This window comes from Lontra canadensis, unplaced genomic scaffold (genome assembly GCF_010015895.1).
Source record: "Lontra canadensis isolate GAN:19392208 unplaced genomic scaffold, GSC_riverotter_1.0 scaffold59, whole genome shotgun sequence".
Taxonomy (NCBI): domain Eukaryota; kingdom Metazoa; phylum Chordata; class Mammalia; order Carnivora; family Mustelidae; genus Lontra; species Lontra canadensis.
This window is the reverse complement of record NW_022631053.1, coordinates 86314-100067: the sequence shown is the minus strand read 5'-3', so window position 1 is coordinate 100067 and position 13754 is coordinate 86314. Positions and strand designations below refer to the sequence as shown.

The 13754-nt window shown below is 34.7% G+C and overlaps 2 protein-coding genes across 2 annotated transcripts; one reads left to right on the top strand and one right to left on the bottom strand.

The window, feature by feature from the left end:
- Positions 1–4310: 4310 nt before the first annotated feature.
- LOC116878785 (olfactory receptor 9K2-like) lies at positions 4311–5267 on the bottom strand. Its single transcript, XM_032876527.1, has one exon. The coding sequence runs from the start codon at positions 5250–5252 to the stop codon at positions 4311–4313; it is 942 nt and encodes a 313-aa protein (XP_032732418.1). The 5' UTR covers positions 5253–5267.
- Positions 5268–12589: 7322 nt separating this feature from the next.
- LOC116878784 (olfactory receptor 12-like) lies at positions 12590–13525 on the top strand. Its single transcript, XM_032876526.1, has one exon. It carries the CDS (start codon positions 12590–12592, stop codon positions 13523–13525), a length of 936 nt encoding a protein of 311 aa, XP_032732417.1.
- Positions 13526–13754: the final 229 nt, after the last annotated feature.

The following is a 13754-nucleotide window of genomic DNA, read 5'->3' as shown; positions in this document are numbered from 1 at the left end:
AAGGAAAACATCTCCAGACATTGTAGCCACTCTTGCCTTGAATAGAGCTTCTGCAACCTGGAGCTGGAGGAAATAAGAAATGTTTTAAGCCTGCCATTCTCAAGGTGATATGGTAGTCCATGACTGGGATCTAGGGGAAGAGCTGTCCCCCTATGTTCTTGTTTGCACTTCCCTATGTTCTTCTTATCATGCTGGCCTGGGAGAGGAGAAAGAATGAGTAGGCCCTCATTCAAGAACATACATGTGAATGTTTCTATTTGTTTTATTCACAATATTTAAAAAGTGGAAACACCTCAGTTGCTCATCAATTTAAGAATGCATAAGCAAAATTTGGCCATATGTATACAATGGGAAATAGGATACTACTGAGCAATAAAAAGAATGAGTTACTTAAACAGATGACAATATAAATAAATTTCAAAATCATTTTACTCAGTTCAAGAAGTCTCCAAGAAAAGAATACATACGGTATGCAGGTTATATAGAGATACGCAGAACATATGAGATCACTGGTGATGTGGAAATGAAGCTGGACGGAGCATGGACTAACAAGGGACATGATAAATCTTTTATAAGTGATGGAAATGTTCTGTAACTTGTGGTGATGGTTTGATTAATGTATAAATGGTTCAAACTCACGGAATTGTATACTGTGAATAAACACAGTTCATTTCACACAATTATCCTTCAATGAAATATTTGAGAAAAAATAATTGGCAGAAATTTTTTTTTTTTTGGACTGAAGTCTTAATTTGGACCTAAAACACAAGAATCTACTAAAGGCAATAGAAGATATTTATATAAAAAATCTCAAAGCAAAATAGGTTAAACTTTTTAATATAAATGTTGTTATTGTAGCAGCAGTTAAGTGAGGATCTACCAGCATCAACATTATGATTTTAATGAAGAAAACATTACTTGTGGGTGCCTGGGTGGCTCAGTTTTCTAAGCATCTGCCTTAGGCACAGGTAATGATCTCAGGGTCCTGGGATCAAGCCCTGAGTTGAGCTCCCTGCTCAGTGGGGTGTCTGCTTGTCTCTCTCCCTCTGCCCCAACCCCTGTTCATGCTCTCTCTCTGTATCTCTCTCTTTTAAGTAAGTAGAATCTTATAAAAGAGAAAACTTTACCGGTTATTGACACTACGGTCAGCTCTAATTATATATTCAGTGGGAGGTCATTAGATGAGTTTGAAGTTCCCTACATGTATAATATTTTAGATAAGGGTGTTATTTAAGTACTAACCATGATGTTTTTAAAAAAACCTAATAATTCCCAAATCATAATATTAGCTATATAATAATATTAAAATAACTTTTCCATGACTTGCACTATAAATTTGATTATTATATTAGCAGCCTTATAATGTGTATCTCATATTTTGAGAATTACAGATATATATACATATTTATGCGTGTGTATGCATTTATGCATATATTTTTATTAATCTATATGAACATGCTCGTTATTATATTTTAATCTCACCCCTGCTTTCAGAGCTACTCTGTATGATACATGAATCTTACTCTAACTGAAAAGTAAAATGAGAAGATCAAGTTCTAAACAAGAACAGAATATACCTGAATTTAATTCCTGTAGCAATGGCAAAAATTACTTGACATCAGGAAAAGAAGGGAAAAAGTCAGCATTGAAAAATTATTGTATGTATCTTCTCATGGTGAGGTCTGTTAACTTCTAGCTTAGTCTGAGGATTCTTTTCAGAGTCAGCTGGATGATATCAGACATACGTTGCTCTGGGGAGTGATATAGCCACCAATTGTTCTTGGTGTTCTTCTCAGAGGTATCCTGTGTGTGTTTGTGTGTGTGTGTGAGAGAGAGAGAGAGAGAGAAAGAGAGAGACAGAGACAAAGACACAGGACCATGGTTATATTTGTATTGATGTGTATGTGTGTGTCTGATGGTGGCTGCTGGGAATGCAGGATGTGGTGCATATAGAGGAACATTGTTCTCCCAACAGTTAACACTATTGTTCGGGTCCTTTTCCTCAGTTGGATGAAGGGTTACCAATATCCACTGGATGATGATTTAAAGGATGAGGAGCTTCTTTCATTGCTGGGTCATTCCATTATAGGACTCAGAGTACTGGCATGAAGGCTTCTGCATTTTACTCATCGGGGTGGCTTTGTAAAATATGCCTCTTTCAACCTAAAAATCTTTCTGCTTCACTTCAGGAGAGAGGCGGTATACTACCGTAGCACAGTGAACACTTACCCTAAAATCCTCATGAAGTTTTTCTACTTAGCGAGTCCCCTGTTTTCCCCAGTAATCTGTATTTTTTAAAATGTGGGTAAAAGAGGTGACTTTTATTGAAATACAAGAAAGGATTCTTAGAGACAGACCTGAGAAGAGAGAGAACTACATACCTCATTTGGTGATAAGTTACTATTCCGTCCCTAGTTGAGGGCTCTGTTCTTTTTGTTTGTTTTGAATCTTTTCTGTTGGTTGTTAGCAAAAAGGAAAATAAAGGCTGAAATAACAAAGTAAAGTGACTCAAGTTCTGTCTATGGAAATGAAAACATAGGTACTCCTGGGGACCTTGTAATGCCTCATGGTAACGAAGGGAAAGGGACAGAGAAAGTTACTGTCTTCTCTCAGAATTAACATGGATAGTATTAAATGCATGAAGAAAGAACAAATCTGGCAGCCAATGAATATATAGATTTAACAGATTTGTATGAAATGTATGTAATTTAATCATTCAAGTAACTCTGAGAGGTAAATACTCTTATACACCCCATTTTACAGGAGAAAATTAAAATATGGAGATACTATGCAACTTGCCCAAAACTACATGGCAAACACAGAAATTGAAAGCTCCGTTTGACACCTGGGCTTATTTTTTTTAACTCTCAAGTTTTCAGTGAACTGTTGTTACTCAGATTTTCTTCCTCATTTTATGAAGTAGCTTTTCTCCAGTAGAGATGCTTAAACATTAGGAGGCATTTTTCTCTTCTACATCATTCTCATTTTATCAACCATCAGTCCATATTCAGCTTACTTTTCCTGTCATTCTAAAAAGAGTCTCTTCTTCACTGTCCTTAAGAAGACTGCCTTTAGTAAAAGCCACCATAGTCTCTTACTTGGACAATCACTCACTTTCTAATTCTTCTCCTTGTGAATATTTATTTTCCATAAAGATATCAGTATGATATTTGCAAAATGTCCAGTTGAACAGAATACTGTCTTTCTTAAAAATCCCCAATGACTACCTCTTGTCTACAGAATAAAAGTCATCTTCCTTGGCTTGACATAGAGGTCTGCACAATTTTCATGAATTCCTTTTTAAGGCTTATCCCTCACTTTTTTGTCTTGTGCAGTACAAATGACTTATCAAACCTCATGCAGTTCACCATATAGTGATTTTGCACAGAAACCTATTTCACCTTGCTCAATTTTACCTAGTTTTTAAAAATGTGTAGAGAAAGATTTCACTGACCATTAAGACTGTTCACTTCTAAAGGCTGTGCTCTTTTTGTATATTCCATAAATGTCTTTTTCACTGGGTTTCCGTGTGATATTTTGGTTCTCTGGCCAGCTGTTTTCTCCTCATCTGACTGTGCATTTAAGTACAAAAATTATTTATACCTAGGGATTTTTGTATAGCAAAATGTATATAAATATTCAATAAATAATGATTTGGTGAATTAATTCTAAGGTATGTAGTACAAAAAAAATCCTCTTTATTTTTCTTCATTTTCATTACAGTTTCCTTGTCCAAAAGGAGGATTTTCAAGAATGATATAAGCCCCAGAAAAGTATGACATATGTGGTCACTCATTGGGTGTCTGGACAATTAAGAGTGACCCACATGTCACTCTCGGCACTCTGTGCACTGTAGAACATCTGATTCTCTCATGCAGTGCTGAAAAAGATTTCTCCAGTAAATCTGATATTTTGTTCTGTCTTCTTACCATATCAGATTTTGTTACTTCTACCAAGTATATAGATATATTGTAACACTTGTTACTGATTCAAGATAAACATCCCAAACATCATGTTCAGAGTGCCAGCACCAAATCTGGAATATATTTTTCCTAAAATCGAAATACACAGCAATCATGATCTTTACCCAAATGAAGACGAAGTATGGAGAAAGCCATTCCACTCCAGAATGAACCATCAGGAAAAATATCGTTCAAAATGTACTTGTCAGCTGTAAGTTCACAGGATTCAAATAAATAAACTTTCTAAAATGAAATATTTCAAAATCATTGGAGGCATTCTTTGCATCAATGCCTCCCCAAATTGTCATATTGTCCAGGCCTTTCAGTTATGTCACTGTTAAGATAGAATTAAATAGAAATGTTTTTTTTCCCCAGGATCTTTCTCAGAGCTTCTTTGACATCTTTGTTTCTCAGGGAGTAAATCAAAGGATTCAACATGGGAGTGACTAAGGTGTAACATAAGGAAGCTACTTTACTAAGCTCAGGGAATCTGTCAGGGATGACATACATAAAAACGATGGCACCGTACAGTAAACTCACGACTCCTAGGTGAGAGCTGCAAGTGGAGAACGCTTTCTTACGTCCCTCAGAGGAGCGTATCTTTAGAACTGTGGACACAATATACATATAGGACACAATAATGACAATTATGGTAGGCAAAATAATAATGCTACATAAGAAAAAGGAAACCATCTTATGAAAGTAGAGATCAGAGCAAGAAATCCTTTGAAGTGGACGGTCATCACAGTAAAAGTGATCAATGGTGCGGGAAGCACAAAAGGACAAAGTAAACGTCATGCTCGTCTGAAGAACTGAGCTGATGCAGCCACAAAAATAAGAACCAACCACCAACCAAATGCAGAGACGAGATGACATCTGGACAGAGTAGAGGAGTGGGTTGCAGATGGCAATGAAGCGGTCATAAGCCATGGCTGCCAGGAGAAATCCCTCAGCCACAATGAAAAGGGCAAAGAGAAAGAGCTGGGTCACACAGCCAGCAAAGGAGATGGACTTGCTCTCAGACCAGAAGTTGATCATAGCCTTGGGTGCAATAACAGAGGAATAGAAGAGATCAATGAAGGAGAGGTTGCCTAGGAAGAAATACATTGGTGTGTTCAGCCGGGGATCAGTCATAATAACGGTCATCATCCCCACATTCCCTAGAAGGATCATGGCATACACAAGCAGAAAGAGCAGGAAGAGGAGAATGTGGAGTTCTGTGTGGACCCTGAAGCCTACAAGAATGAAATCTGTCACTTCTGAGTGATTGCTTGTCCCCCTGTCACCCATGGCAGAAACCTGCTGAGAGGCAGAAAGCAAAATAAACAAATGCAATCCAGGCTTTTTTCATAGTCACATAGTTTCTTAAATGTAGAATACATTATTTGCATCTTAATTCAATATTGCATATAAAACAATTTTAATGTCATGAGCATTCAAGAATTTGCATTAGATAATGTTAGACTTATGAAGTTGGTATTCAGTTATTAAGCAGTGAAAGACATTTCTGAGTTATTGTATTTAAGTCATAATTTTGCTGAGAGTTCAGCCAGTAATAGGATGTAATATTGTCTAATTTATTCACATTTGAAATTTCTATTCTCATTATCTAAAATAGGAGTGCTAGAATAATCTAAAACAGAGATGCTACATGTAATCTTATGACAATGTTTGCAGCCTATGATAGTCCAGTGTTTGAATCATTACATGACAATAATAAAAACATTTTCGAGTATTTTTACCTTATTTGCCTCAGTTTCTTTAATTTTTATTACTACTGTACCCATCATTTTGAAAAGAGATAAAAATAGGTAAGTGATATGTATGATAAAATTAAAAAAATTAAAAGCCACTAATCTTATATTAAATAAAATTGTTTAAAGCTCTTTCTAAATAAATGGTCATTTCCATAGATCAAGTCCATTCTCCTCAATAAGGCATTTTTATTGCCTCTTTTATATTTATTTTACTTCCACTGGTAGTTGTTTATTTAAAATATGTCATAATCAGCTTTTTTTGAAGCAGAGAGAAGCTGATGAACATTGCAGTTCTTACACCACAAAGATGACTTTCTAGTAAAGTTGCATCAGTTCAAGGGATCTTGTTCTTCGTTCAGAGAAAGTTTATTTAAAGAATATACTAAAGGAAAGTTCCTTTCATGAAATCTAGTATGCTTTATATGTCTTAAAATAAGGCTAATGAAATAATCATGGGTATTAAAGACCTTAGCAACTCTGTGTCATCTAGAGTCAATCATCATTTGTTTGAGTGTCAACAATGGTTGTTTACAATGTTCTTATTTTTAGTCCTGTGGAACCTTTCTTCAGTATATTCCAACATTATTGTATTGCTCATCCTCTGATCAATTCCACTGGGAGAAGAGTAATCTTAAAGTCAGTTGTGGAGACGTAAGTGCAGGCTCCAGGGCTGTTGTCCATGAGGACTGTAGTAACCACAGATACAAACAAAATAATCTAATAATATTCCAAATTCAGGGAACTTTTCCAAGTACCGGTTGTATGTATCCTTTGGGAATTTCTTTGGACTTAATTTTTTCACTGATGAAGAAAAAGTTTCTGGTAATTGTCATAACATATGTATTGGTAGGCACAGAGAGATTTAAAAGTTTGTACCATATGAGAAAAGTGTTAGATGTTAGACTAAAAAGTGAACATTTTTAATTATGTAGTAAATTACATTAATTATAATTCAAAAAAGACAAAAATTCACTCCAGCTTAGGGTTTACCTGTATTCCTTGATGTAGACATATTCCACGTCTACTATTCCATGATATCATAAATATCATTTAAATCACAAATTAAAGGTCAGATACTGTTTTGTGATTTCTATGTTTTCATATATTCAAAACTAAACAATTATAAAATAAAAGAAATAATAGCATTCAAGATTATTTTAAAATTCCTTAGTGAAATATTTTAAAATATTTGTGATGGAAAGACTACATTAAAACCATAGAGATAACACTCTACTTAATGAGTTTAATATTTTCAGGATGACATTTTTGTCCTAAATATTTCCATGAATTAATTGTAATCTTACCTTTTAAGTCCCCCGCCTTTTTAAAGTTTTTACTTATTTATTTGACAGCTAGAGAATGAGAGAGAATGATAGAGAGGATGAAGCAAAGTAAGAGTCAGAAGGAGAAGCAGAATCCCTGCTGAGCATGAAGCCCATTGCAGGACAGGATCCCAGGATCCTGAGAATATTACCTGAGCCAAAGGCAGACACTTAATTAACTGAGCCACCCAGGTGCTCCTAAATCTCCTTTTAATTAAAAATTATTTCTAGAATTTATCTAGAACTTTTCAGTGTGTGGAATACAAAATGATATAGGTCAAGAGCTTCTCATTTTAATACAATATTAGTAAAAGTTTTGTTGGTGTAGGAAGAATAAATAGGTTTGTTACTTTAAACAGGAAAATATTAATTAAGGTGAATAGAAGCCTATCAGTTTGGAAAGGCTGGGAACTTCTGGGTGACACTCTTTTTTGTTTTTAAGATTTATTTATTTGAGAGAGAGAGAGTGTGTGTGAGAGCACATGTGTGCATGCGTGTGATGGGGGCAGTGAGCAGGGGGAGGGGCAGAGGGACAGGGAGAGAACCTCAAGTAGATACTCCCTGCTGTGGCCATGCCAGAGCTTGATCTCATGACCCAAATCAAGACCTGAGCCAAAATCAAGAGTCAACACTTATCCAATGGAGCCACCCAAGTGCTCCTGGGTGATATTCTTATAATGACCCTCAGGACAATTTAGGATTAACTCACAGAGAGAGGCTACCACTGGGGATACAATTTAAAAATATAGCACCTTAACTATGATCCGGGGGTCAGATAGAAGGGAGCAAAAAGATGTCACTACTTCTTCATCCATCAAAACATGCTTCTCTAGAAATTTGGGCATTCAACAATGCTGCAGAGAAAAGCCCACATGTTCCCAAAACTTGTCTACTGGTAGAAGAAAAAGTCAAAATGAACAGAAAGTCGACCCCCAAGTCTTTGTTCCGTTCTAAATTCAGAGTCTGTGTAGATCTAATTGGTAGAACAAAATCTGGGTCAAAAACCCTTGTGGCAGGACACATTTAAACTTTCCAATCTCTTCTTCGAGAAAGCACATGACATAGATCTTGACTATCTAATCTGTAACATGTACCAGAATCTAATATAGTACTTTTATTCTTAAGCTACTCACAATAGCATTAGCAGTAACAACATGCTATTTCTTACAAATATGTAAGAGTCACTTCCTGTCATTCACACTAGATGGGACATGAACCCTCAACAAACTCACCGATTGAAATCATTCAGTGTATGTTCTTAATCATAGTCAACCTGATACAGAAATCAAATGGATTTTTAGGAGGTGTTTGTTTCTAATGTCCATGCCCATAAAGTTTTCTAATTATCTATCAAATTCAGTTTTGATTTAGTTTGAACTAAATGATAATGAACTATGATATTTCTAAGCTTCATAAGAATAAGTAGTACTTGGAGGATATACAGACTCTTACTTGTAAATATGAAGAAAGGCAAGAACACCTAGATCTTAAAAGAATAATAATCTTAATAATATGAAACAGAAAACAGCAAGTCAAATCAGAACAATACAAAACAAAAAGAAAATAAAAAATAAAGGTAAAATTACTTAGAAAAACTATATATGATATAGGCTATTCACATGACTTTAATATTGATTCTTTGAATAATTAGTAGTGTGTACAAAATCCTAAATTCAATAAGGAAAAAAGAACAACATTAAATCACAAGGATCAGGAATGAAATGGGGGTGGCACTACATATTCTTCTGCTATTAAAAAAAAGAAAACATTTTTACCAAAATTGATGATTTTTAAATAAAAATATTTTAAGTAGAACAAAATTATGTGTAAAAGAGAAATATGAATTTTAAAGTATCTCTTAAACTAACTGAATTTTTATTAATGATATTCCTATGAAGTATAAATAGCTTCACCAGTGTTTACTTGCAAACATTTAAGAAAAAAGAAGATAATTTTTACATAAACTCTTTCAGAAATAGTTGTAAAGAAAATACTCTCCTACTATATTTATGAGTCTCTCATAAATGTCATATGGACATTAAACTAAAAAATCATCGACAAATCTCACTCGTAAATTAACTTAAAAGTTCAAAACAGACAAATAAATAAAATACTTCAATAAAAAAGAACAATGAAATCTCACTGATGTGTATGTTTATACCGCAAATGCTGAGGTAATTCAATAAGTTTTAAAAAATGAATATAAGATTTTCTACATCTAGTTATGAAAGAATGGCAACCATAGATTTGCCTCCCATCACAAAACTATTAAACTCTGGAGAAAATACATGAAACAAATATTTTTAGAGATTGCCCAATAAGTTGTGAATGACTATAATTCCTGAGAAAGGGAATAAATCAGAAGGAAAAGATTTTAAACTTGAATATATAGCAATAGAAACAAACCAAACCTAAAATTAAGTTAAAAAGGAAAAATAATGAACAGGCATTCAGTGACAACTGAGAAAATATGTACATGTAACTGGAAGAAGAGGAGCCAGAAAAATAATATAAAGTATAAAGGGCAGATATTTTTCATATTTGATGACAAATCTAACCACACAGATGCAAGAAAATGGGCAAAATCCTAGATAGATAGAGAGAAATCCCATAGACAGAGAGAAAACCAAATAAAGCCCATCAGAATCAAATTCTGAAGGTGAGTAAAAAAGGGACACCACACACAAGCACATCAAAGTTAAAGCATGCACTTATTGTCAGAAACAATTAAAAGCAGAGACAGTGTAAAGTCTTTTAAGCGCTTGAAGATTGGAGGAGGGGAGATCAAACCAACATGTATGTGCAGAAAACACAGGCTTCAGAACTGAAGGCAAAATAAGGAGCTTTTTCAGATAAGGGAGATCTAAGAGAATACGTTATGTCAAATTTGTGCCCTAAGATATACCAAAGAGAGGTGTCCTAGCCAAAGGGAAATGTCATCAAGATAAAGTAGGAAGGATCTCTAGGATCCTGGAGAAGCTGTTTTCCAATGGCAAAACTGAGGATGTGTGAGGAGAGGGAATTTCTTTCTGTTTCAGTATGCTCTTTGGGGGTTTCACTTTTTGGTTCTAGCGCAGATGACTGAACCCAGCCATGGTCTCACTCTTAAAGGAATTCCCAGGCTTCTGGGATCCTTAACACCACCTCTCTTGTGCCTTGAAATCAGAGATGGATGTATGGCAGTCTCTGTGTTACTTCAAAATCCTCCTTCTCCCCCCAACTCTTCACCTATTTGGATTATTCTGCATATAAAATTTTCTTCTAATACAAGTACAACATATTAACAGTAGAGGTAAGAAATGAGTTTCTAAAAATAAGGGTTGTTATGCACTCAGATGAAAAATGCTGAATTTCCTCTATAGATTATGAAGTTAAAAAAAGAATCAAATACTTCTCATCCAAATGTGTTTAATTGTTATTATTATTTTGTTCAGTAAGTAGAAGGATAGTTCTCATGCCCTCTGGAGAGCTCTTCTACTTCCCAAAGGTCTGGTAAGTTTCTAATGAATCCTTTCTTTCACTTCTCTTTTGCATTCTGAGCACATTACTGGTAAGAAAATTTTTTGTGCTTGGTTACTTTCTTGCAGAGGGAATGTACACCACTCTGGTTTCCCTCCTCAAGAGAGAATTTCTCTCAGGACTGGACCAGGTTTGGTGTTGTTTTAATCAATGAAAAAGTACAATAAATTAAAAGAGAGAGAAAGAGAGAGAGAGAGAGAGAGAAAACTACAATCGTTGCTAGCGCTTGTTCATCTAGCATTTGGAGTCTGATCTGGCCAGGGAAGGGATGCAATCTGTGTTACAGGAAACCAAGGTGCACTTCTTTTCATCCTCCTGTTTCTTCATGATTTCACATATAGTAGAGAGTTTACAAGGAGAGAAATGTTTCATTCTTAAGAATATCTTTTATAACTAGTTTTTTCTCATCACATTCTTTTTTAGATTGCTTTACTTTTTTTCGATTTTTCTGTTGAAACCAGAAGTTTTGTATAAAATGTGTATTTAAGGAAACCATACATTTTTTAGTTGATAGGCCCTACCAGAGTTTATTTTGATGACTTTTCTGCCTTCTAAAATCAAACAGTCAACATTGCTGTTAACTTTTAATTTTTTTCAAGGAAGTAGATATAAATACTGGACCAAATTGACTCTAGTATACTTGTGTTGTCTCAACCTGTCTTGAAAGAATGTCACCATTAGTGAAACCATGGCAATGACCGAAATAAAGATGACAAGAGGTATTATGAGACATTGTATAATTTATATTTTATATAATTTTTATTTACTATAATTATACAACTTACATAATAATTTTTATATATTTATAAAACTATGTTTATAAAATATGAAAGATATTTTCATAGTATGTGAATATTTGAATTGTTAGTTTTCTTTTATATTTTATGATAGCTTATTGAATAGTAAACCACTCTGTTCCTCAATCTCATGCCTCTAAAGAAGCTTTTTAAATATTTTTTTCTTAATTTCTCCATACATAAAATAAAATAAAAAATTACTTCCTTTTTCTACCACCATGTTTTAGGGACACTTATAGCCATAACATCATATGTCTAAGTAAATATAATGCAATCTTGTTTAAATACACATTTCTTCATTTTCCCCTATTTTTACCTATCTTAAAATTGTCATATGTGCCCTCTTTCCTCCATATGCACAGATCTTTGTATTTTTACTAGACTTGTCTGTTTCTGAAAGGACAGAATAATCTCTATCCAAGATCTTAGAATTCCCTACCTAGATTCCACCTTGAAAACTCCAAAAGGAATAAGAGGGGAAAGAAGGAAGGATGGAAGGAAGGAGGGAGGGAAAGAAGGAAAAGAGGAGAAAGAGAAAAAACAAAAGTCTGATGAAATCATGCTTAGAAAATATACTCGAGAATTGCTTCTGTTTTTAGTAAGTGAATTGTGCCAATAAGAGTCACATCACCATAGGGACAAAAAATAATGGAAGAAATAAGAATATGAGTTACCAGGTAAGAAGATGATTCTTTTGTCAGAATATGAAGCTTTTTTCCTCATAATAAAAGAAAAATGAATATAATATTTTCTGTTATTTTTTATAGTAGATAAGGAAGCTAAATGATTTAAAAAAATAAAAAGAGATCATCAATTTAATGGATTTTCACTCCAAATCAAGTTTTAAGTGGATTATTATGTCTGTGAGAAATATATTCCACAAGAGAAGGCAACTTTCAATGGTAATAACTGATAATAACTCAAGGGAAAAACAATCGACGAGCTCTTGTTTCTACACACTTTGTTAGAATCTCTATTTCTCCAAAGCATGCTTAGAGAACAAGCCTGCATTATTTGCAAAATAGCTATATCTCAAAGGGTGACCAATCAGATTAAATTCTTTATTCTTTAAAAATAACAATTTGTTCTGTATTGTTGTTTTGTAATTTATTGGGAACAATATGATGAATTTTTTTCTATTCTAGCTTTTAGTTATTTTTACTTAAACTAGTGCTCTCATCACTTATTTCTTTCATTTTTACCATCTCTCCAGTTCCATCTACATCTCAGCCATGAAAAACGAGCTAAATAGGAATTACTCAGAAGTGACAGAGTTCATTCTGCTAGGCTTTGGAACCCCTCCAAAACTACAAATCCTCTTATTCCTAGTGTTCTTGCTAATCTATACAGTCACTGTGGTGGGAAACATTAGCATGATAATTGTCATTAAGATGGACTCCAGACTTCAAATGCCTATGTATTTCTTCCTTAGAAACTTGTCCTATTTAGATCTCTGCTACTCCACAGTCATCGCCCCCAAAACTTTAGCTAACTTCCTGTCTAGTGAAAAGAAGATTTCTTACAATGGGTGTGCGGCCCAGTTTTTCTTCTTTGCTCTATTTGTCACAACTGAAGGCTTCCTTTTGGCTGTCATGGCATTTGATCGGTTCTCGGCCATTTGCTCCCCTCTCCTTTACCCTGTGCACATGTCGCAGAAAGTCTGTGCTCAGTTGGTGACTGGATCCTACATCTGTGGAGGCATCAACTCCATCGTGCAAACAGGTTTCACCTTCAGTTTGCATTTCTGTGGAGAAAACAGACTGGACCACTTTTTCTGTGACGTCCCAGCCCTGATCAAGATCTCTTGTGATGACACTTTTGTGAACGAGATTGTGCTATTCTTTCTCTCTGCCCTCATCATCATTACCACCACAACTGTCATTCTGGTTTCCTATGCTTACATCCTCTCCACTGTCCTGAAGATTCCCTCTACCCACGGCAGGGGTAAGACCTTCTCTACCTGCGGTTCCCATATAGCTGTGGTGAGTTTGTTCTATGGGACTGTGTTCTTTATGTATGCCCAGCCCGGTGCCATCTCCTCCCCAGAGCAAAACAAGATCATAGCGGTGCTCTACACATTGATAATACCAATGCTAAACCCTCTAATATACAGTCTGAGAAACAGAGATGTGAAAGATGCTGTGAAGAGAATACTACACCGGAAATGATTCTTTCTGTGATATTTATAAAACCATGAGGCAGTAGACACTGTCTGTTTTCTAAGGGTTCCAGTTATCCTTGTTCTTGGAATATTAATATATCAAAGATATTTTTATATATGGCATCGAATGTTTTTCTAAGTGTTACAAAATGGTATTTCTATGCTTAGAATATATGAAAACATTGTTTTCAATTTTGGATGTGATAATAATATCTTCATTTCAGTTTTACTTTAGG